This window comes from Carya illinoinensis, chromosome 10 (genome assembly GCF_018687715.1).
Source record: "Carya illinoinensis cultivar Pawnee chromosome 10, C.illinoinensisPawnee_v1, whole genome shotgun sequence".
In the NCBI taxonomy this organism is placed as follows: Eukaryota; Viridiplantae; Streptophyta; class Magnoliopsida; order Fagales; family Juglandaceae; genus Carya; species Carya illinoinensis.
Genome location: NC_056761.1, coordinates 184,957 through 211,340, shown reverse-complemented (window position 1 = coordinate 211,340; position 26,384 = coordinate 184,957). Strand labels below are relative to the sequence as shown.

Genomic DNA, 26,384 nt, shown 5'->3' with positions numbered 1-26,384 from the left:
TAGTGGGTTCAGCGCAATTTCCGGCTAACCACACGAAATATGATCAATCAAGTACGGCCCACCCTCATGTTAATCCAAACTAGTCTGAATTGGGGATCCTTTTGACTTGTAGGTGTGTATCTCTATATCATGCGTTCCCCCACCCGTCTTTCCGGGAACTGATATTTGAGTTTTAGGATATTTATCATTCTATAGCATGCGTTCTCCCTCTGAATAGGTTTGGGAGTAAGAAGAGATTTAAAATTTTTATTTTATTTTATGATTATAATTTTTTTAAATCTTAATTTAATTTTTTTAAATTTTAAAATAATAATAATATTAAAAAATAATATTTTATTCAACTTTTAATTTTTATCTTAAATTAAAAATTCTCATCTTCTCATGCAATCCTGTGTACTTAAAAAAAAAAAGAATAAATTTAAAATTTATAAGAAGATTTTTTTTTTAATAGAATCTCAAATTTTTTCAACTCATCCTTCTTTTTCATCACATTGATTCAAAATTGAACTAGGGGTAATCTCCAATCTATATCATCTTTACAAATCATGATCATATACCCAGTTTGATATTTTTTTTTCATTTTTTCTATAATAAACACGTAGTGTATGGATAATAAATAAAACAATAAAATTAGTTTAATAAAAATAAAATAAAATAAAAAATAATATTAAAATATATAAAATTTGTTACGTAAATAGCACAACTGTATATACAAAATTGTTAATGGTGTTTTATGACATTTGCGTGCAGCGGAAAAAGTTGACTTCGGAAAGGTTCTCTTACAATTTTCAAGTACTACGGCCAAATCTGGATGTATTAATTAATTATTTATGTAAAGATTCAAGAGGAGGCCAACATTGGATGGCATTGTGTTTATATTCTGGCTTACAAGTTACAAACATCTATCCCCTATTTTTGGGCTTGAAATGCTTGCTTCATTTCGGTTCACCAATTTATAATTGCCCAAATTATAAAGTTTAAACTTAGATAAGGATACGATGTGTATTTTATTATATCTATTGAATATTTTTTATTATTATATCAAAGACTTACATGGAAAGCCTCATTCTATATATATATATATATATATATGTATTTGTATGTGCGTTTATATCCAAGTTACAAAAATTCTAAGAAATCTCAAATCATGTTTAAGAAATATTTTAATAACTCTCTTCAACCGGTTATCTAAATGAGATGTGAAATACAATTTTGCTAAGTAAGAAGCTAAATATAGCTAATACATATACTATTCATTTATCTATAAATTTAGAAATATGTTTTAATTACAAATAGATTCATAAAAGTAAATTTATAAATTATTGTGATTTAATATAATAAATTAAAATGTAAAATAAATCTAAAATATAATATAAATTCATGTGAATTTTACTGACTTAAACACGCAAGAAAAAGAATTGATGGATTTTAATCCAAATATGTACTGATATTTAAAAAATAAACAAATATTATGTGTGTAACCTAAAGACACCAGCCCATGGACATTTGTATGGCTATGGGGCTTCCACTTTCATCTTTTTCCCTTAAAAACAACAAAACCCATCGTTGTCACTCCAAGCAAACTCTAAGAAGCAACCGACACCATCCATCCTTTCGAGAGAGTATAGGAAAAAGACTTAACAAAAGCATCTCTCTCTCTCTCTCTCTCTCTTCAGAGTAAAAGTCTCTGGCAACTCTCTTCGAGACGTGTCCACATAAAGGACTAAAAGAAGAACCTTCAGCTATCATCTATTCTACCACTATAGTAATCAATCAAACTTGAATTGAGGATCGTCTTTTGTTTTATTTCCATTTAATTTCAACAGCCTACACTTTAGAAAGTAAGTACATATAATATTTATTCGAAAATAAACTCTCTTTATTTACTTTATGCGAGTTGAACATATTTATCAAAGTTGTTTTGTATCTAAAAAAGTAAGATTTATATATATGGAACAAACAATTAAGGGAAAAACTAATCTTGAATTTCCTATGGAAGTGAGGGATTAATCCATTAAAGAAATCAAAAGAAATATCTTGGAAGAGAAGGCATTCCCATCAAGAAGCTATTCTCCAGATGGGTCCACGTGGACCATCCACCGTTTGTCGCCTTTAGGATGGATAAGAACATAAATCATCTCAAATTCCCAGCTAATGGGTTCAGTCTTCACTCCAAGAGCTAGAGGACACCATGCCGGTGGCCTGCGCTTATTAATGATGGGGATTCCTCGCTAAAACTCCATGAGAGCCACTTCTTTGATTCAATAATTCAACACCCACCCAAGATCCAATTCCCCAACACCCCCCTCCCAAAAAAAAATAAAAAATAAAATAAAAATAAAAAACCTCCTATTTCCACCCCCACCCTTTCTTCCGTTTCCAAAATCCTCCTAGGAAATGGATCTTGATGAGTGGGAATACCTCCCTGACGATGCCTTCCTAGATTTCCGTGAAGTTGGTGAGAAAAATATTTTCTGGGGCAAACGCAGTTCTGATCCAAAAACTATTTTCAACATGAATTACTTCATATGCCCATCGCCAAATTCCAGGAAAATCAACGAACCACCTGGTAATTCAATGATGCCAAGTCAACTTGTCACAGTTCCAATTCACTTTGAATCAACAGGTGGCACTGGCAAGGCACAAGATGATGAACTGCACAAGGATATCGCTAAGGTTCCTATCGAAATCAGTGTTGTGAGATCGGCTGTTATCCCTAAAAAAAACATAGCTCCGATTACAGGAGCTATGGAAGCTGATCAAGACACGGTTTCGCAAGTTTTCTTCAAAATGAAGGAAAATGAATTCGTCGACATGAAAATGGACTCTCCTAGGTCTGGTTCTAGGGGATTCATGGCTCAAATTGATTCAGGTAGTTTTCAGTTTGAGGAAAAAGGTGAGGCTTTGGAGAGCAAGACCTCCCCAAGAATGAAGGTAGAGAACGAGATGGCGATGAGCAAGAAAAACACCATGGACATGGACGGTGATGGCAGCCAAGAGGAGGTCACTTGGGAAGAGAATAGTGGTAGGCTGAACATATGGAAATGGAGCTTAACTGGGATTGGGGCTATTTGTTCTTTTGGTGTTGCTGCTGCTACGATCTGTATTCTGTTTTTTGGAAACCAACCTGGAGACAAACAGCACCAAAAGAAGGAGAGGCTTCGGTTCCAGATCTACACTGATGACAAGGTCAGCAAGTTTCTTGCGACTTGTCCTTCTTCACATTTTTTGTCCTTTTGTACAGTCTTGTTTTCAGGCATTTAAAACTAACTGATTTCATGATCTCGATCTCGGAGATACGGATCTCCGATCTCTTCTTTCTTCCATTAAAATTAGTCAAGAATAATTTTAGATTTATGGTCGGGTAATCAACTAGATATACATGCTAGCTGACATATTCAGAGTGGAAACGGAAGAAAAACACAGGTAATTCAATTTCACATGCCTAACAAGCTAAGATTTAGCATATTTCTTAGGGAGCTTAAACATAAAGGGTGATTCATAGGATTAGTTTCACAGTGCCCCACTAAGGGTATGGGGGTCTCATTGAGCTGAGTCAGCTCCAATTATATGATTGCAGAGAATAAAGCAGCAAGTGGGGAACCAAGCAACCAAATTGAATGATGCACTTGCAGCAGTAAGAGGAGTTCCTATGACCAGAGCTCACATAACGTGCGGTGGTTACTATGATGGACTTTGAAGCGCTTCCTTGAAGATATTACGGAGAGTCAAGAACCGGCTGGATTTGCATTGAGGTCTTTATAATATATTGTTTGTAAATAAGGCACTATCTGGGCATTATGTATTCCTTTACGTATTGATTAAGCACTTATATATATTTTGGTTTAAAAGTAATGTCATTTTATTATATCTATTCTGGCATTTTCGTGTGAATGTCTATTTAGCATTTGGCAGAAAACTAACGATAAGCACGCAGCCCTTGGAAATCATTGAACTCAGAACAAAATAATGGTAAATGTTCCCTTCTAAGTAAATTTGCTTAGTGCGGTGGCACGTACATATGAATAGCGGCCTGACCTCCAAATTCCCGATTAATGATAAATAAGATCAAAAATTTCGGTAATAAGAAATGAAATAGCTTTTAGTAGGTGGGTCGAATGTGAGAATGCAGGGGCAGTCCACTTTAGGGCAGTAAAAGAGTAAAGAAGATAAGATACGGCATCTGAGTTAGTGAGGGATCGACGTATAATGCATCCACCCAATTGGATAATAGCTTAGCTGATGGATCAAAATGTAATATTTTTAATGAAAAAATCTATTTATTATTATTATTTTTTTCATCATCTCTCATCTCATATCTAATGAAAAAACATGAATGAAGGTCAGGGACGGGACTGTGACTGATTGAAGTAGCAGTTCATCCCAAAAAATGAGATTTATGGACTGGTGAGGGTCGTGAGAACCCACTCTGGCTGGATTTGTTACACAATATTAAAAATTTTATTTCATTTTAATTTATTATTATAATTTTTTTAAATTTTTATATAAAATATAATAAATAATTTAATTTTTTTAAATCTTAATATAAAATTAATATTAAAAAATTATATTATAATAATATTTTATTTATTATCATTTAAAATATCTCATTCTATATCATCTATACGAGACCTCAATATAGATAAAGATCCCTCTTCATTTCCTTCCCTCCTGATTAGACCCAATTTCAAAGCAGCCCCCCTCGAGTTGTACCTTCCAATTGTGGAAGAACGGGGTTCACTAGATAAAAAATAAACAAATAAATAATAAATGAAAGTGATAGCCCTTCCGTGCTGCGCTCTATGTACAGCTGCAGCCGCCTTCTTAACACGATTGTTTGGTTTCCCATCCCATGTGCTTCCACCCTTGGACCAAGAATAACATAACATTTCCAAACACACCAAGATTCAGAATTTGGCAAGACGTTTGGTGCATGATTGGAATCTTATCACTTGGATCGGTCGTACTTCTTGAGCAATTCCTTTGGCTTCTTCTTCTTCTCTCTTTAAGTCAATTTGATAGCAAAGGAAAAAACAAAGGATAAGACAACTCAGAATATCAAAACCAAATACATGCATGGTATATATGCGAAAAATGAAGACATGGTCACATCACATGAGAAAATTATGAGTTTGAATGATTAAAACAAAGGTTACTAGTCAAAACGGATGGATCATAATTACTAGGAGTGTCAAATCGTGTTAACGGGTCGTGTTTATGTCGTGTCAAATCGTGTTAACGGGTTATATAGGTCAATCCTAACCCGACTCGTTAAGCTTATCGTGTCAAAATCTCAAACCCTAACACGACCCATTAACATAACGGGTCGTGTCGTGTCAACCCGTTTTGACCCATTAATAAATATTACGAAATATGTTTTTTTATAAGTAAACAAATAAATTAAGAAAATATTACGAAATAAGTTAATACGACACAATACAACTCATTTTAAACTATTTATATAAATGGGTTGAATAGGTCTGAAATTAACCTTTTTAACCTGATTAAATTTAGCATAATTTTATATAAATGTTAAAATTACAATATCTATAAAAATTATAAAACTAATTATAAGTCCAAAACTACAATCCAAATAATAAAAATATTGAAATTGAAATTCTAACAATTTTATTTTTAGATATAAGGGTATAATTGTAACTTTAACTTTCTTAACGTGTCATAACGGGTTATAACGGGTCAAAACGGGTTAACCCGTTATCAACCCGTTAAGCAATCGTGTTTTAACGGGTCAACCCGTTTTGACCCGAACCCATTAAGGTTAAACCCTAACTCGCTATTATCGTGTCGTGTTCGTGTTGAGTTAACGGATCGTGTGACATATTGCCACCCCTAATAGTTACGCCAGACTGAATCACCATTCAAATCATGAAGATCAATATTAATAAATAGTACAATAAATATGAATGTGTTTTGGCCCATGGTTGCTAAAACCGAAAACCCAAGCAGGAGAGGCTACGGCGATTCTCATTTGGAAACCAAGTCAAATAAGGCTGCGGCAGAAACGCCCAGATCATCCCCAATATTCAAGTGGAGGAAAAAGAAAGAAAGAAAGAAAAAAAGATAGAAGAGAGAGAGAGAGAGAGAGTGAGAATGGGAACCAAAGCCTAGCATAGCATTAACAGTAGCCATTCTTTAACTCAAATTTGATAGTTTTTTTTTTATTTAATTAGTTACTTTTCGACATTACTAAATAATAAACTCTCTAAATTTATCTTTATTCTATTTAAATATCTATTTATAATTTTCATATATACAAATAGATAACAAACTCAACTCAATTCTAGGATTATCCTAGTTAATAAATTTAAACAATTATAAATTGAAAACTATAAACTTATAGTTTGTACTATTGGCATTCGAATCCAAATTAAAAAACATGATTACTGTTTAGTTGAATATTTATCACTAAGTCACAAACTTATTTTTTTCAAAACAAAAATAAATAAGGAAAGGTCTGTTAACATTATTTTTTTACCTGCAACAACTGAAAATTGAAATGGCTCCGATCATGCGAAATGAGAGAGGTGGAAAGAAATAGCGGCAAAATGAGATATAGGAAAAAATAAAATAATGAAAAAAATGCTTAGCCAGCCATTGACTATATTTGGCTAGCCAAAAAGTTGCAAACTAAATTTCCTGTAACTTCGTTTAATTTGTTATGCAGTGTGTTTTGGGCTAGCTAGTTAAATTTTACCTAAATTTTATTTTTATTTATAGTTAGAGTATTAGTAGTGGACTCAACAAAATTCAGTCAAAATTTGACTAGAAAAATCACTTTTACAAATTTAACTAACCACTTTTCAACATAAACAAATAACAAACTCTTCAAATCTATCACTATTTTATAAAATATTGATTTTGAAATTTTCATTTATTTTAATTCTAATTATAGTTTGAATATTTATTTGTTTTTTAAAAAATTAGACATTAATTTTTTAACGTTCATATTATTCCAACGGATAAAATTTTTTAACGATTTTTTTTTTTTTTTACAATAATCATATTTTTTCAAATAATATATTTTTTAACGGCTATATTTCTCACTCCGTAGAGCTTGTGTTTGGGTGCTTGCTAGCAGATTTTCACATCTATTTTGGTCTTCACCTTATCCTAGTTAAGCTTCAACTAAAACAAGTCACAGGCTGCTATTACCAGCCTAGTGGCATGAGGGGAAAACATATGAATGCTAGACCTTAGTTTAGTACGTGTGCATGCTCGGTAGGAATTTTTTATGCCAAAATAATATTTGGTTAGTAATTTGGACTGACTAGATTTGACCAGTGAAAATTGTGAAGGTAAAAATTGGTTAAAATTAGATGACTAAATGATAAGATTTATCTTATCATTATATTTGTAATTTTTGGATGAATGTAAAATAATTATCGACTTTATCTCTAAACAACATTGAGTTTATTTATAAGTTTTAGAAGTTGTTTAGATAAGTCATTTAGGTAAAAATTGAGTCCATGAGGATTTGTGCTTATCCAGAATAGAAGCTAAACAGAAATCAATCACTGAAAAAGAGAGTTATCGCGAAATGTCAGCAATTCGTCTGGAGACGTCCTCACGACAGATTCTATCTGTTAGCAGAATCCTACTTCAACTGGAACTCTTTCCAGATTATTTATTTAAGAGATCCTATTAGTTAGGATTTGCAGAGATTCAGATCTACATATTTTTTAGAGTACTTTCTAGTACATATTTTGGTGATAAAATTTCTTTATCACCTGTTTTATCATAAATAGGTTTAATGGTTAAGGAATCATAAATAGGTTTAATGGTTAAGGAATCATCTGTTTTATCATAAATAGGTTTAATGGTTAAGGAATCAATGTGGATCAGGATACTGGAATAAAACTGGAGATTTTTGGATGGATTCTCCGGGATCCAATGGAAATTGGGGGGAAAATAACGGGTAGCTATTTTGTAGGGATCTGTGTCTATGGATCGATTGGGTTCAATGTAGAATAGGTCCCAAGAATACATTTTTTTGATGTATTGGGTTTTTGAAGTAGGGAGGAATAACTGAGTAGGCCTTGCTGTTGCTGAAGCAATAGGTTTGGCATATGGATCATATGGAGCTGAAACAGTTGAAGCAAAAGAAGCAGGTTTTGATATACTATCCAAGGTAGTAAATCTATTGGCAATTTCCACAGGAGTTGCCGGTTTGGTTGAAACAGGTGGTGGTGGGGCGGGGACAATTTGTTTTCCTTTATCTCGTTTTTTGTTCATGGTTGCTGCAAGAATTCACGAGTAAGGAAATCAAGAATAGAATTATCAGAACCTTTAATATACTCAATATCAAAGTCAAAAATACTTAAAATAGCTTGCCATCTGATGAAAAATATGTTTAGATGCAATGTTTTGAACATCTTGTTCTAATACATATTTAGCACTTATACAATCAATGCGTAACAGGAATTTTTTGTTTATTAAATCACTTTGGAATTTTGATATGCATAATACTATAGCAAGTATTTCTTTCTTAATAGTGCTATAATTATGCTGTGCAGGGTTCCAGACTCCAGAATGGAAACGAACAATTTGCTCAGAAGAGTCTGGTGAAACTTTTTGTTTCAGAATGCCGCCATAACCTATGTCTGAGGCATCTGTTTCCACAATTTTGAAGGAATCAGGAGTAGGAATACCAAGGCATTGAAAAGTTTTGACATATGCCTTGATCTGCTTAATAAGATTGGTATGGATATCTGTCCAAACAGAAGGATTAGTATGCAGACGATCAAACAATGGTTTACACTGTTTTCTCATGTTTTGATAGAATTCAGCAACATAATTGAGGGAACCAAGGAATCTTTGTAATTGATTTTTATCAGTGATGACATCAGGAAATTTGTCAGCAAATTCTATAGCCCGATTGATGGGTCTAATTTTGCTTTCTGAAATATCATAACCAAGGAAACGAATCTTGGTCTGGAACAAATTGATTTTCTTTGTAGAAACAACAAGACCATTTATTCTGATGATATCCAGAAACGTTTGCAAATGTTTCCAGTGTTCATCAATGGATTTGGAGAATATGAGAACATCATCAATGTAAACAATAGTAAAATGGGTGAAGGCATTGAAAATGTCATTCATGATATTTTGGAATTCACTAGGGGCATTTTTGAGGCCAAAGGGCATCACGTTCCACTCATAATGACCAAGGGGAGTAGTGAATGCAGTTTTGTATTTATCTGACTCACAGATCTGGATTTGCCAAAATCCTGACTTAAAGTCGAATTTGGAAAAGACTATTGCATCACTTAATCTTTGTATTAAGTCATTTTTGTTGGGGATGGGATACCTGATCCACTCTAAGAGTTTGTTCAAAGGTTTGTAATTAATAACTAGACGAGGAGTACCTCTTTCTATTTCTGCATTTTTTTGGACATAGAAAGCAGCACAAGATCATGGAGACTTACTAGGTCTAATAATGTTTTTAGCAAGCAAATCTTTAATTTCTTGTTTACAGAATTCTAAAGTTTCACTATTAATCTGAATAGGGCGAGTTTTAGTGGGAATGTTTTTCTCAGAGAAATCCTTAACATAAGGAAGGGAAACAACATGTTTTTTCCTATGCCAAAAAGCATTGGGGAGATCAGAACAAACATCAAAGATTAATCTTTGATTAAAATCATCAATTTTTGATTGGAGCAAAGGATTAGACAAATGTTCAGAGATCTTTTTGTATTTGATTTCCTGTTGAAGGGAATTCAAATGCTGGGTTTTTGCCAAAAGCAAGGATTTCAAGCTTTTGTCAGTGTCGATTTCGAATTTTGTAGCGAAAGTAAATTTCATTTTTTGTCCAAAAGGATCAGTAGTGATACCATCTTTGTCAGAAATAAAAGGATATAAAGTAGAGATAAAAGGGATTCCTAATATGACTTTATCAGACATATTTCAGACTAAAACAGAAGGGATTTTGAAGCAAACATTGTCTTGGCAAACATGAGCATTGCTTAACTCATAATTGATCTTCATCTTAGATCCATTTGCCGCAGATAGCTTTTCAGTAGATTTTTCATAATATCTACTGGGAACTAATCATTCTTGGATACAATTCATATCTGATCTGGAATCAATCATAGCAATACCAGAGAATTTGAAATCATGAGCAATGATAATGTTAACACGTGAAAACCATTTGGGGGGAATGGAATGGCGAATTAAAGCAACCTGATTTTCTGAAGATTTCTCTTCAGTTTTCTCAGAACTAGAAGGCTGCTCATCATTAGAAGGGATGTTATGATCAAACTGTTTATCAATTTTAACACATAAAAGCTCTTGCTGTAAAGCAAAGTTTGAATCTTTGAGTTTATTGACCTTAGTCTTGAGTTCAATAATCTCTTTTTTGATTAGATTTACTTCATTTTGTAAATCTTGGGTGGAAACTTCTTTAGGTTTTTTCTTTTGAAACCTTTCTAAAGTTTCTTGAAAATTGATCCTTTGTTTAGGAGGCTCTGACTCAGGATGAGTCAGTGTCTTCTTGAGCTTAAGAAGGTATTCTTGTTTAAGCGCTGGATCCTGAATTTGTGAAATCATAGTTAATAAAAGATTTTCTTGTTCTTCCCCTTTGGATAAAACATTAATTGTTTTTTCTATAGGTTTGCAACAAGAGTCAGTGCAGTTACAACCAAGCTTAATAATGGAAGAATCAGAAGATTCAGTTTCTGAGTGATATTCTGAATCACTAGAATTGAATTCACTCATGTCAAAGGAAGAAGCTTTCATTTCCATGAGTTGGAATAATTCTTCTTGATCAATGACACTAATATTCAACGCATTAAGCTTATTTTTGAATTTATTAGGTTTCTGGGTACATTTATCAGCAAAATGTCCTTTCTTCCCACAATTAAAACATTTTCCTTTTGAAGCATTTTGGAAATTCTTCTTTTTAGGAAATGATTTCTTGTTAGGTGATTTTTTGTAAAAATCATCACGGGGTTTTCTCTTGTAACCACCACGAGGTTTGGAAAACTGTTTAAACTGCTTGGGCTTTCGTCTAGAAGGAGCAATAGGAGGAAGGCCATACTGTTCACAAAATGTTCCCATTTCGTACTTGGCTTTCTTACTATTTTTCAACTGTTGACGAAGCATACGTTGATCATTGCACATACTAATACCGAGCTTCTTAATTACGCTGAAAATATCACCATAAGTGAAATTATCATAATTAAGAAACCCTGAGGTATCAGTGAGTTCATCCTTGACTTTGAGAGCAAAAAGATGAGGTAAACCATCGATGAATTTTTCCTTCCAGTAAGGCTTTTGACTGTCGTCCCGAAGCATTACTCTGGAGGTAAAAACATCTTGATACCATCTGTAATCAGACATTTGATGGCATCGCAGATTATTTAAATAATCAGAAATACGATTTGTAATATTAGAAGGAGTACCAATAAAGTGTTTAATAATAGTATAGATTAAGGTATTAACACCATCGAAAGGAGTAGAGTTAATAGAGGGATAAAAAACAGGAAGTCCATTGTCATCTTTTTTGACGGCATGTTGGATTGCTTCTCTGGTCTCCAGAAAAAGGTGTTTATCCCACCAATTACGGATCATTCCAGTAAAACCAGTGGTTAAGATAACAACAATATCAGGTTCTCTAATATTATTATTAATATAAGCATTTGCATCTAAAGACATTTTACTCATGGTATTTAGTATTTCTTATTGAGACATACCATCAATATTCCATTCGTAAGTTTTATCAGCTGAATAAGAGGATTGAGATTAAAAGATTTTTTCTTCGAATTGTAAATCAGGGGGTGTAGGTTTTGAATACCAGTTTCTTGTAAAACTCATTGGATTGGGTTTGGATTCAAGACCAGCAAGTTTGAAATCATCTTGGTGAAAATTCTTTTTGAGTAAATCAATGTTTTGAACAGTTGAGGAGTCACTTTCAGATGAGTCTGCGTCAGTAGTTTGAACAAAACCATCTTCTTTGTTGGTTAAAGCACTAGTTGAAGGTTTTTCAGGTTTACTAGAGGAAGGTTTTTCAATCTTGATATTTTTTAGCATTTGATTGATTTGATCAAGAGTTTTGTTTTGTTTTGTTATGGGATCAAAGATTGGCCTTTTTTCTGGTAAAATAATCAAAGGTTTGTTAGTAGACTGGGAAACAGGTGTTGAAGATTGGATAGAAATTGGATTTTCTATCTTTTCTTCTATCCTATCCAGTTGTTGTCCTATGGTTTGGAGACAAGTAGTAGAAAAATTATTCTGTTGGATAATTTTCTTTGTTTCGGACAAAACTGTGTTAATATCTTGATTATTGGACTCAGTATTTGGTGCTTTAAAAGGTGAAGCAGTTAAATCAACACCTAAATGAGAAATAACAATTACCTCTGAAGGAGGATGACTGGACTTAACAGTAGTCCTTCCGTCTTCCTTGACAAAATCAGTTTTTAAAACATTTAAACTATTTTTTGAAACATAATAATTTTCAAGGAAATCAAAGAAAAGAATATGTTTTTGTTCGGTGTTCATCTTTTCTTTCCATTTGCGTTTAACACGTGATTTTTCAAGATTAGAAAAAGTCGCATGATAAGTTTTTCTCTTATCACGGTTTTCTTTTGAATTGTAATATTTGAACAGAGAAATTAAATCTATTTCAAAATAATTTCTGTTAATGATATTAAGCTGACTAGGTAAAGGAGCAATGGAAGCAGCCATATCTGAAGCTGTAGGAGACAAAGTTGAAGTATCTTCATCATCCTTGTTAGCTTCGTCCCTTATGGATTTGCCTTTAGATGTTTCAACATCTTTGGCTGAATAAAAGGCAGAGGTAATTTGAGAGGACGTAGAAAGCCCTTTCATTTTTAAATCAAAATTATTTAAAACAGGTTGAGCAGCTTTTGGAGAATCCTTAAGAAAGATATTGAGATTTTGATCTCTTCTTTCACAGTCTTCTGCTGCAGGATTAAAAGAAGATCTAGATCCAGCAAAAGAGTTTCTTCTGAAACTTGTAGCCGGAGTTGGACCAAAGCTAATTTTGACAGTACCATCTAAAATATTGTTGAATATAATCAAGATCAGGTTTGGCAGTTAAGATGGGAGCAGGTGGAACTTCTTGGTTTAGGATCCATTCATTAGGAAGAGAAATATCTTTCCAATGAATCATTGTTGGAACCTTTACGTTGGCATCAGGGGTAGAACTTTGGATTAACAAAGTTTTTCCTCTTGTAGATTTCAGAACAGTTTTGGGATTTAAAGTTGATTTTAAAATCCTGTAATAGATTCGGTAAATAACAGCAAGAGGTTTGCTTCCTTTGATCATATCATAACCAGAGGTAGTAATGTTTAAAGTTAAAGCTTTTAGAATATTTAGATCATTTAAAGCAAGTGGTAAATCAGGAAAGCAATCAAAGTAAACAGGACCATTGAATAAAGAAGATTGAATCATATCAAGAATGCTAGTTTCAAACTGATTATGTCTAGCATCTCTTAAGCATAGAAGAATAGAAGCATTAATTCTCAATCTTATTAATGATTTAACAGCGATCTGAACGGATCCAATATGAAGAAACTTATAACCTTTTGACAAGAATTCCTGTATGGATTTCTTAGTGAAAAGATAATATTTTTCTTGAACATTGGAGACTTCACAAGTTTGTTTAACAGTTTTAACTTTGAATTCTGAATTAAAACTGAGATTAGACTTAAACCAACTTGTTTGATAAATAGAACTGGGTTGAATACGTGGAATCGTCCATTAATTCCAATTAACAGAAGGATCAGTTTCTTCAACTGAGAAATCTTCCTCATTAATGATATCAGGGGGTTCAATCCTGGAACTGGAACTAATAGTTGAATTAGATCTATACATTTTTCTTACTTTGTTTTTAAACAAAATAGTGCCTCACACCTCAGAAGTATCAGATACCCTCAAAGCTAATCTCACCCTGGCGTCTAAATGCCCTACGCTCACCTAGCAACTGGTCTTACAGGACAGTAGGTCTCTTGATAAGTCTGGGGATAACTAGACAGAGTAGGAGCTCGGTCTTTGGTTTGTAGAACAACAAAATAAGAGAAATGATAAGAAGTAAATACGAACTATTAATTACCAGGAGTCGAAAAGATGGCTCTGATACCAAGAAAAGAGCGGAAGAAGAGCCGAAGAAGAATCAAGAAAAGAGCAGGAAGAAGAATCAAGAAAAGAGCAGGAAGATAAGCACAAAGATAAATGGCAAGAATTAAACGTGAGTAGGAATATGTTGCGGCTCAGCCGACCTATGCATGTATGCAGTACTGAAATATAAATATACTGAAATATAAATATGATTGCAGAATATAAATATGATTGCAGGAAATAAATATGAATATGATTGCAGAAAATAAATTACAGAAAATAAATAATGGAAAATAAGCAAATATATATATCTTTTATATTTTTATCAATATTGGATATTTGTGATTCTGAAATCTAAGTCTGAGAGATGTTTTCTTGTTTAATGGTATAAGTCCTAGTGGGACTCCAAAGCTCAAGGTACGTGCACGAGCATTATTCACTTAAGTGACTTAAGTCACTGCTAAAGTCTCCCCCCCCCCCCCTCCCAAATTTTCTTGAAATCACCCACACTTACATGATCTTAACCTCATCGCACAAGCCCGTGCCCTCTGCATATCATTCACAACTCATTCAATTTGTTTTGAGGGATTAATACTCAATCTCGAGTATTTTGGTATATGATTCTCCGTCATGGTAAGACTCCTATGTTTTTTAAATCCTTTTCTCCTTCCAGTTTTAGGTTTTGCGCATGTATATGGAGATTGAGATTTTGGTTGTTATTTTGTGATGTTTGGGCTAGAATACCTTAGGTACTTGAATATTTGTTCATATTAGATTATTTTATGCATGTATTGAAGATGATTTTTGAGTGGGTTCTTGGCTTCTGTCATTCGGTTTTCATAGTATGCCCAACAAGTGTTTGATTTTTTTGTCTCAATCATTTGCTCATTGTTTGACATACATTCATGCTTATACATGAAGTGCATTTAATCCATGAAAACTTGAGACACATGGAAGTTTTTTTATCATGTCTTTCTTAGTGTTTTCATCTTGGTGCACATAAGTGATATTTATTCTATTTTGTGTCATGTCAAATTAATGACAAAAAGGGGAAGTATTGAAAGAGCAAATGAAATATTTTAGTATTGTGAAATTTAGAGGGTGTTTGAATAAGTGTGTTGTTGAGGGAGAGTTTAATGAATTTGCTTAAATAAATTTGTTGAGGGGGAGTTGAATATATTGAGGGGGAGAAAGTTTATTTTTGCTGGACATAAGTTTTTATTTTTGATTATTTGCTTGGAGTTTCTACTCGATTTCTTGGTTTGCTGTTTGTGCTTTTGACAGATTTTATATTACATTCATCAAGTTGGTTTTGTCACCAATCCTTCAAAGGGGGAAATTGTAAAGGTAAAAGTTTTCTAGAATTAGATGACTAAATGATAAGGTTTATCTTATCATTATATTTGTAATTTTTAAATGAATGTAAAATAATTATCAACTTTATCTCTAAACAACATTGAGTTTATCTAGAATTTTTAGAGGTTGTTTAGATAAGTTATTTAGGTAAAAATCGAGTCCATGAGGATCTGTATTTATCCAGAACAAAAGTTGAACAGAAATCAGTCACTGCAGAAGAGAGTTATGGCGAAATGTCAGCAATTTGCCAGGAGACGTCCTCACAACAGATTCTATCCATCAGAAGAATCCTACTTCAACTGAAACTCTTTCCAGATTGTTTATTTAAGAGATCCTATTGGTTAGGATCTGTAGAGATTCGGATTTACATATTTTTTGGATCATTTTTTAGTGCATATTTTGGTGAAAAAATTCCTTTGTGAATTTTCATATTTTGTGATCTGTCTTTGAGTGTGATCGTGCTTCAAGTGTGAATGATTATTGATTGGATTTCAACTACTGGAGTTCTAGGAGATAATGTAATAGTTTGAAGATCGCCATAGGTTCTAGCTGCCACTGCGATAGAAGACAAATGAGTCATTTGTATGAAAAAATAATAGAGTCAAGTTACAAAGGTTTTGTAATTGAGAATTACTTGTAATTGATTTTTAAATAATAAAATTGACTTTCCTGCGTTTGGTTACCCTGTAGAGTTTTACTTTTAAAGAGTTCTTTAAACGATTTCTCTTTGTAACTAATCGTTGTGTTATGCAAGTTTGTCTATTTTTTTTTTTTTTGAGTATTTGATTCGTTTAATAATAATAATATTGAGATCTAATCAATTTGTTCAAGGAAATTGGTAGAAAATTTTGTGGTTTTACAGGGGTACGTTGGAAATTTAAAAAATGATCAAAGTTAAAATTATTATAGTTTTGTTGAGTCCACTACAAAGAATTTGTATCCAACCTTATTAAAATTTGACTAAAATAAAGCTTTATTAAGTACACAACAAGTGCTCAAGACAAGAGAAGCCAATGTGAGGGGATGAGGAAGGTGGAAGTTGGAAGTAGGAGTTGGCGTCAGTTCAGTAATAGACGCCACATTTTGAGCATCAACATTAGTGTCGGCCCAAAGAATAACATAAGACAATTTAGGGGGCTGTCTGACCCCATCCAAATATGTTGGGAGAAGGTACGAGAATTTGTGGTTTTCATCCCCATCCTCATCCCCATTGCATTCTATAGAGGCTTCTCGCATTTATATTCGAACACACTTCTACGTATTTGCGCAGCTGTTGCATATCTAAGATTTCTCTCCATTGGGGTGGACTCTATGGACTATAAATAGAATAATATTTTAGATAGAAATAAGGTTCCATACCAAATAAAGAAAATTTGGCCCAACTTCTTAATTCTTATATCTATATCGTATTGAAATGAGATGAAATGTGATAATATGAGTTAGATGAGATGAGATAAAATAAATTAAAAGTTGAATAAAATATTGTTATAATATTATTTTTATTTTAGGACTTGAAAAAATTAAATTATTTATTATATTTTATGCAGAAATTTAAAAAAATTATAATGATTAGATGAGATGGGTTGATAACTCTCCCAATCCAAATAACCCCTTACAAGGAGCATACAAAAAATATTACAAAAATTCACAGATTTTTTCATCACAGTTGGACCTGACTCATGGTCTTTATGTAGTAAAACTTGAATCCATCTTTTTTTAAATACAAGTGGCTAAATAATTCGTAAGAAGCCCATCCTAAACCTTCCCACCGATCAATCTGCTAATACCCAAATAACAGCCCACCAATAAACTATTGCCACGTAACTCCTCCATTTCACCTCTTCATACGCCTGACTATAGCTGATAAGAAATTGAATACACAAACCAGACCCCATCCCATCCCAAACCAGACCCATCGATCCCACGGAACTCTCCCTTTTCCGCCAAAGCCCCCATCCCAAACCAGACCAGAACCAATGCTACGGACCCCGTTTCTCATGGTGCGAAGGAGCTCGACCCAAAGCTGCGACAGAGCTTGACCTCGAGCCGCGACGGAGCTTGACCTCACGGTGCGGCACGAACTCGGACCCGAGCGTGGTGGCTCAAGCTTGGTTTCGACCAGAACCAATGCGACGGACCCCGTTTCGCATGGTGCGAAGGAGCTCGACCCAAGCCGCGACAGTGCTCGACCTCGAGCCGCGACGGAGCTTTACCTCACGGTGCGGCACGAACTCGAACCCGAGCGTGGTGGCGCAAGCTTGGTTTCTTTTTGGCCTCCATAGAGGGATTTTGATGACTGTTTTCCTCTGTTTGTTTCAATTTTTTTTTTCTTTTTGGGTTTTGGATTTTGGATTTTGGTTCCTTTAGTATTCGGTCATGTAAAAGAATCATTGAGATCAAATAGAAGACGACAGAGTTTTCTCTTCCCAATTAACTATACACAAATTGCAGAAAGAAACAATCGATTCACTTTCTTTATCTGGGCCTTTTTGTCTGTGATACAGAGCACAACACAAATCAATGGGGGGCGACGACTTGGTGGGGTGACGGAGGAAAAGCTTTTCAGTGGTGGGCGACTGAGCAATGAGGAATTTTTTTTGGGGGGGTGGGGGGCGATGGAGGAAATGACCTCATTGGGAGGCGACGGAGGAAAATACCCCAGTGGGGGGCGACGAAACTTGTTGGCGGCAACAGTGCTGGTATGGTGCAGCGAAGTCGAGCTGGTTGTTTGGAAGAGAGAGCTCCTGGTATTTCCTTTCGTAATACGTAGTGGGTTGTTTCTGAAATCAATCGGCTGGAATCTCCTTCAGACAGTTTATTGTGAACTTGCCTACGTGTCATTCCATGTGTGGGGGCTGTTATTATGAGAAAAACAGCCCGACCGGTCCGAAGGGGCTCGCTTTACTTTATTGTGAAACCTTAGTCTAACTATATTGATGGGGGTTGGTGCATTAGACCCCAACAGCATGGTTATATAATCCATGTCTAGTTTAATAATGAATAACGAGAAATAAAACAGATAATGATTTACATGGCTCTGCACTAAACTTATGTTCGTCAGTGCATAACCTATTATAAATTAGATTAATTATAAGCTCTCTAATTCTCTCTAAACTCACATAAAAACGCCAAAAAAGAAAGGTGAGGAAGAAGCTCCCTTGTACATATCCCTCTTTATCAGTCAAATCTCCAGCTCTGATTTCTCATTGCCTAAACTAATGAGGATACTCTTAGGTTCAGTTTGACCATCAAGATTTCTCATTTCAAATATAAAATTTTTATCTCATCATTACAACTTTTCCAAATCTTCATATGAAATATAATAAACAATTCAACTTTTTCTTAATTTTTTCAAATTCTAAAATAATAATAATATTAAAATATAATTTTTAATATTTCATCTTAAAATTTAAAATTTTTATCTAAAAAATCTCAGTGACCAAGCAGAACATTAAACTTTTAAGGGACATATTAGTTACATACCAATGCCTAATCCAAGCCCATTTAGTTGTAGCTAGTAAACCCTTTCTTTTTTCCTTTCTCTCTTACATTCTTGTACGGTAGACTTTTAGAGATTGTTTGAGAATAGAGATGGTTTCATTTTATCTCATAATTTCTCATCCCATTTTCTTCTCAAACATTACTAAAAAATAAATATTTTTTAATTTTAACTTTTTAGCATTTTTATCTAATCATTACTTAGTCATTACAACTTTCTCAAACTTCTAAACAAAATATAAAAAATAACTTAACTTTTTTAAATCTGAAAATAAAAATAATATTAAAAAATGATATTATAATAATATTTTAACTTATAACATTTTTATTTAACTTTTTTTCTCTTCTTTTCCAAACCGTAATAAAATATCTTAACTCAAACTATTTCACTATTATTTACAAATAATTTCATTACTATTTACAAATTTTTCATCTTATCTCATTCTCCAAGTAACCCAACAATGCAACCATCCATCCTTGATGAGATTAACATACTCGCTCATCTTGTCACATAAAAATTATTTTCTACCTAACGAAGTAAGGTAAAACGAAAACGAGTTAACTATCAACAAAATTATTGATATCCAACTTTTTTATTTTAAAAATAATAATGCTAGATATAGTTATAGTATATGCAAGCCAAATGCACTATCTTTAAAAAAAAGTAGAATTTATTATTAAAATAAATTCATATAGATCTTAGATTTACACATATTTTTTAAAAGAATACGCAATTTGCATATTTTAAAACTACAATTATCATTTATATTTTAAAAAATAACTTGACATGATAACTTGTTATTGTGTTCTTTCATTCGGGGACGAAGAAACAGATTGGTCGGTAGAGTCTTGGTAGAAGTTGATTCCTTTACAATTTTGTAGATCAAGGCTAATTTTAGATTTGCCTTTAGCAATTTTAACTCTTTTATTTTTTATTTGAAGGACAATGCTAGAATCTACCGTTGGGCATGCCTATAGTCTATTTGAGAATTTGTTTTTAAAATATTTTTTTAACATCCTTAATCATTAAGAAAATATACATAACTTTATTAATAGTTATTTTTTTAATCATTAAAAAAATTAAAATTAAAATATCTAAACAATAATTTTTAACGGTAACATTGAAGGGCCAAACATCATTTTCCTTATTTTAATTTCGTGGCTTTTATACAGTTCGACTTTATAAAAGTTTTATGTGCAACAAAAGATTATACAAATCCTCAATATCTTGTTCATTGGCAACAAAATATTTTCTTTGTGCGTCCGTAAAAAAAGAAAAAAAACATGTTTTTTCGGAGAGAGATATTATTTCACCAATCGAGTCACAAGTATCTAACATATTCATACCTAACAAGTTTTCACAAAGTGGTGACAAAAGGTATAACTTATCAAATCTTTACATTTTCCAATTCGATCCGATCCATTCATGCATAGAGCTATTTACTCAATTGCAGACATTTTTTGGAACATCTATAATAGAGGTGTTCCAAAAACTATTTTTTGAAGGGGAGTTAGTTGAGTTGGCCACTCGTGTTATGTTGGATAGCAAGCACTTTGTGAAGGAGTGGCTGTTTAGAGATGAATCGGATCAGTAACTGCGATTCATTTGTCAAGTCTATGAACTGAACTTTTGCGCTTCAAAGTCAGACAGCAAACCTGAAAATGCCTTCATAGCTAAAACAAATAAGTATGGGGAGAATGAGTCTCCTTGCTTGAGGCCCCTCCCACCCTAGAAGAATCTATTCAATCCCCCATTAATAGAGATGGAAAAGCCAATTGTCGAGATACATTCCATGATTTACTGAGTAAAAGCATTAGGGAAACCACTATCCCTAAGAATCCCAAGAATGAAGTCCCAACGAACTCTATCAAAAGCTTTCATGAGATCCACTTTTAGAGTGTAACAGGGAGAACCTTTGTCCCTGTGGTAATTTATCAAGAGCTCCTGAGCCAAAAAGATGTTGTCACCTATCATTCTACTTGGATAAAGGCAGTTTGCTAGGGACCAACAAGGTTAGGAAGGACAACTAATTGATTAGCAACAATCTTAGCAATACATTTATAGACAGTGTCACTGCAAAAAATAGGTAAAAAATCCTTCCACTTATTTGGATTAGGAACTTTAGGAAACAAAGCAATAGCAAATTGAGCTCCTTTAGCAACTTGCCAGACTGGAAGAAAGACTTGATGGCTTTTATCACATTCACATCATGCCCTATTACACACCATTTCCTCTTAAAGAAAAGAGCATTAAAACCATTAGGGCCAAGTCTATGTATGTGCATTTTCCGAATAGATCTAGTTATAAATACTAGATTGATCTTTCTTCACTTCAATGAGGGTCTATATCTTTAGATAAAGATAGACAAGAACTAAGTAATAAGAACCCACAGGCTTACTTCCATTTCTTTCTACTTTTTTCTATGTATGAAGGAATTCATTCATAGAATGCTTTTTGATTGCTCTACTTGTTGAAAACAACTGTACATGATAGACCCACCAACTAAGATCCATTCCAAGCTTAAGGAAGAATCTGATCTCACTAAAACTCACTCGAGAGTAGAGTAAAGATTCAAAGAAAGACCAAGAAAAGAATCAGAAGCGTCGTCAAGCAAGTCTATTAGAGTCAAGAATTGAGTCGTTGGTTCACTCCTCCAATCAAGTGGTCAAGCTTGAAAGCTAATCCTTGAGAACTCGGCTAGCCTGGATCCATCTCATAGGCCTTGCAAGCAACCTTCGCTACTTTCTTAAGATTGAAATGGAAGTCAAGGAACCAATATTAGACAAAACGTTGGTTTGGCTCATATAGATCAAATCTTTCTTCCAAGCTTGAGGAAGAGAAACGATAATGATGATGATGATGATGATGATGATGATAATAATAATAATAATCCCTTTGTTAGCAACACTACTCCACTTGACTCAACATTCCTAATTACTCAGATACAACAGTCAACAACTACTCTTCAATTATCCTTTATCTGAGATCATTTTATTCAAACTTTTGAATAAAAAATTATTAAATATATGGTATTATCCTTAAAACTTATTCACATTGGCATAAGTGTTGTAGGCATTTCTCTATCTTTTTGGTAACCATAACACTCTCTGTCTAAACCATACCATCTCTCTAAATCCATTACTCTCCCCTCAGTTCTCTATCGTATGACTTAAAAGCTATGCACGTAAAATTTTGTATATTTTTTCCTTTGGAATGAAAATAGTTGATCAACCACCTTCAAGCTACCTCCGAACTACAAGCATTGTACCATTAGGTTCACTTTCACAAAATATCTTACTTAATCATTACAACTTTTTCACATTCTCACACACAATAAAATAAACAATTTAACTTTTTCAAATTTCAATACAAAAGTAATATTAAAATAATATATTTTAATAATATTTTATTCAATTTTTAACTTTAATCTCAATTTATCTCAACTCATCTCATCTTATATCTGAAAACAAATGAGATTGATCTACAATAAACAAAAAGCAGAGTTGCAAGATGGTATACGAAGTGTGCTTCACGCATAGTCCAAAGTGGCGCATGGGTCTCATGCACCGCCATCTGCCAAAGCTCCAAACACCATCATATTATTAAGCCCCAAATCTTCAAAATCTAATCATCCTTATCCCTCTACAGTTTGAATGTGGGACCAAGGCGCTGATTCAAATTTGTGTCATTCTTATCAATCTTGCTGCTTTTCCTAAAATTCAGAGTCGGCATAATCTCCTAACCAAGTCTGTGGAGTAAAAGATGAGATATTTTTCAATTGCAACAACTAATTCAGAACTTGTACAATCCCGTTTGCCCTCTCACTGCTATAGTGAACATCTTGGACAAACTTCTTTGAGGACTGCAAACAAAAATAACTTTCACAGTTGGTCTTTTATTTGATCATATTGCAATTTATTGATCAAGAGAACACGATATATAAGCTACTCCCTAGTCCCTACTCAATTTGTATCACAAGAGCTTAATAAGGAGCACACTGGGCGATTATGGCTAGAGAATAATTATTTTGAATAGGCAATCTTGCCTTATTTTGGAAACATCTCAATTAGCATTTATTTTACATGTTTTGCTGTCCTCCATATATTTGGGTACTTGACTAACGAGAGGGCTATAAGAATGTAAGAATGCTATCAATAAACCATTCGGAAAATAATTCTCAAACTTAGGTTTGTTAGAGGCGGGTTCCTCCTAAACCCACAATTGGTTCTAATATTTTTTCATCATAGGTAAGGCACGAAAGAATGATCCGACATCCTTTCCAGTTGATCCACTAGGAACACATTTAGTCGATAGAGCATGTAAGATTTTGGCATCAGAGCTGGTTATGGCAGACCCTCGAATAGAACGCTTAGAACAACAAATGGTGAACTTTGGAAGCATCATGGAACGCCTCATGAAAAAATTTGACAAGACCAGTGCAAAGGTGGACTCTCTGACTAGCAGGAGTATGGGCAATAAAGAAGGGTTGGGGTCAAGAAATAGGAACGAAAGCAATCATGGTGGAGGGCACAATTTGGCAGCGCCCAAGCTTTCTAAATTGAAATTTCCAAAATACAATGGTCTGGACGATCCAATAAGTTGGATCTATCGGGTGGAATAATTACTTGAGTATTAACAAATCGAGGAAGTAAAGAAATTTCCTCTGGCTATGTATCATCTGGAAGGGAAGGTGCAAATGTGGTACTAGCTTTTTAAAGATAGTGAAGAAATCATGTCCTAGGAAGCTCTAAAGAGAGGCCTACAAACTCGATATAGTCTAACCATGTTTGAAGATCACTTTGGTTTGTTAAGCAAGTTTCGGCAAACATGGTTCGTCCGAGAAATACAATTGTAGTTTGAGCCGCTTCTAAGCCGAGTGGGTGGATTGGCTCCCAACCATTAGTTGGGATGCTTTATCAATGGACTCAAGGAACCAATACACATGGATGTACAGGCGACATGTCCCACGTTCATTACGAACACAATTGGATTATCCCGACTATATGAAGCAAGGAATTTAAAGATGCCGATGTAGATGGAGGACAAACGACAAATGCCTGTGGAACCAATGCCACCCCCTCTGCCCTGAGCCAACCTATCAAGAACAAGAACACTAACCATCTGATGCCTTACTCCTAGCGAGTTACAAGAACAGAGGAAGAAAGACCTTTGCTTTAATTGTGATGAGTATTTTGTGCCCGACCATCATTGTAAAACTCTATTCCTAATTGGAGGTATATATAGGCAGGATGAAGAAATTGATGGCAAAGGTGATAATGAGGAGCAACATGAGTTTCATTAGGAGCCGAAGATCTCAATTTATATATATGCAAGGTGAAGAAATTGATCCACCAGTAATGCGTTCTGTCGCTAGAGCATGTAACAATTTGTCTCAATTTTTACGACCTACATGTTACTTTCATATTCTCTAAGGTCTCGTTTGGTTATACAGATGAGATGAGATAATAAATCTATGAATAGTTTGTGAATAGTAGTGAATTGTTTGAATTAAGATATTTTATGGAGTTTTAGAAAATGAGAGAAAAAAGTTAAATAAAAATATTAAAGTTAAAACATTGTTAGAATATTATTTTTTAATATTATTTTTGTTTTAGGATTTAAAAAAGTTAAATTATTTTTATGTTTTATTTGAAAGTTTGTGAAAGTTGTATAATTAGATGAAAAAGTTGAAAATTTGAAATTGAAAAGTGTTTTTGTTTTAATAGTGTTTCGATGTTGAGAACAGATGAGAATGAAATGAGATATGATCCAATGGGTTGAGACTATATGTAAAACCAAATGGGGCCTTAATGTTTAGCACTCAAGTTTAGAAATTTTGGAGTAATTGTAGGTGCCCACAACCCCACAACCTCTACCTACTATACTTTGCATTATTATGATGAAGGGAAAATGATAGGTACACCGATAAAGTGTACCTACAAAGTATATCGATTAGTGTTTATTTTAAAATTTGTGTTTGTTTATTATTTTTATTTTTTCTAAAATAGACAAAATATGCTTTAAATAAAACCAAAAAAAAATGGTATAACACTTATTGGTGCCCTTTTTTTATATCGATCCTCAGTAGACGCAGCATCGTCCATGATGAAATCATTGTTTATAAAAAAAGAAACTATCTAGCCAAAGAAATTTATAAGAAACGAAGCAAAAGAGAGTTGGGTAATTCCAGCCAAACCACTTATATCTTTCTCTTTGCTTTTGTAACAACCCGTTAAAAATTCAATATTCTTCTCATTCTTCTTCTCTCCACCTGACTCCTCTCCAACCTTCTCCTTTGTCCTCCCCCTTCTCCATCCTTCTCCCTTTAATTTTCCCCATCCTCACTTACAAGCATTGCATGTGAGTATTGGTTCTAGCAAGAGATTTAAGATTATTGGTCATGGTCCTCGATTGCTATGTTTTAGCTGGGTTTTTTTTTTTAAATGACTGCAATGGTGTGGATTAGGCCTCTATTCTGAAAAGGCTGCATTTAGGTGCGTGGTGAATCAAACAGTTGGTAGAATTTTGCTTTTATTTTTCCACATAATTTTTCTTCCATTCGAGGACTTGGAAAATAATTTTTTTTAGTATTTTTTAATTGTTTGTAGTGAAAACTTAAGAGTGTCGAGTTTAAGATTTCGTTGGTTCTTCTTAGAAGTTTCTTTTATTTTTGTTTTTTACTTTTTGCTTTGTGAGTTTGATTAGAACTAAAACAAAATTTAAGGCTTTTTTCTTTTTCTTTCTTTTCTTGGATGCAAGATTCTGTGGAAGAACCCACAAAGAGAAGCTCCAACTTAAATGCAAAACTCAAATAGTGAATAGATCAATTTGTACAGATCTGAGCAAATCCTTTAAAAAAATTTCAATAAACCAAGATGCAGCTCTTTGATCTTTGAAAGAACCCACGAAGAGAAGCTCTAACTCAAACACAAAATGAAGAGAAGCTCCAACGAAGCAAAACTTAGAAGTGAACCGGTATGAAGAGAAGCTTCAATGCAAAACAACATTTCTGATTTTTGAGAGGGGGAAGATGTCATCCGCATCTATGTATTTCTTTTTGTGTTTCTTTCTTAATTTTTTTTAATCGACTGACGTGACATCTGCACGTCAGCAAATTGAACTAAGGGTGTACAGGAACTATGGAAACCGATCGTGACCGATGCGAATTGGTTGCTAGAGTAGGGAGTTGGCCGAAACCAGTCGAGAACCGGTCGACTAGTGGTAGAAATATGTAAAAATCGACATCGGCCGATTCGATCCCGGTTTGAACTAGCTGAATATATATTATATTATATTATACGTAGAGAAAACGACACCGTTTCACTTAAATAAACCAAATGACGCCGTTTCGATTTAGAGTTTTAATAATCCTCCCTTCCTTCCCCTCCCTCTTTTTTTTTTTTTTCCTATTTAATCTTCCAGTTCTTGAAA

At 33.7% G+C, this 26,384-nt stretch overlaps 1 protein-coding gene across 3 annotated transcripts; it reads left to right on the top strand.

Moving 5' to 3' along the window:
• Positions 1 to 2,152: 2,152 nt before the first annotated feature.
• LOC122279884 lies at positions 2,153 to 3,874 on the top strand. 3 transcript variants are annotated; one of them, XM_043090774.1, is made up of 3 exons: positions 2,153 to 3,189; positions 3,337 to 3,426; positions 3,581 to 3,874. In XM_043090774.1, exons 1-2 carry the CDS (start codon positions 2,398 to 2,400, stop codon positions 3,391 to 3,393), a joined length of 849 nt encoding a protein of 282 aa, XP_042946708.1. In that variant the 5' UTR covers positions 2,153 to 2,397; the 3' UTR covers positions 3,394 to 3,426; positions 3,581 to 3,874. The 3 variants fall into 3 exon arrangements, with proteins under 3 accessions (XP_042946708.1, XP_042946710.1, XP_042946707.1); XM_043090776.1 differs by lacking the exon at positions 3,337 to 3,426 and having other exon boundaries at positions 2,154 to 3,189; positions 3,561 to 3,874; XM_043090773.1 differs by lacking the exon at positions 3,337 to 3,426 and having other exon boundaries at positions 2,157 to 3,189.
• Positions 3,875 to 26,384: the final 22,510 nt, after the last annotated feature.

What these genes read in the sequence shown, in the direction of transcription:
- LOC122279884 (XM_043090773.1), top strand. Translation starts at nt 2,398, where the DNA reads ATGGATCTTGATGAGTGGGAATACCTCCCTGACGATGCCTTCCTAGAT. An exon ending in AGATCTACACTGATGACAAG is followed by an intron (nt 3,190 to 3,580) that starts GTCAGCAAGTTT and finishes ATATGATTGCAG; the next exon opens with AGAATAAAGCAGCAAGTGGG.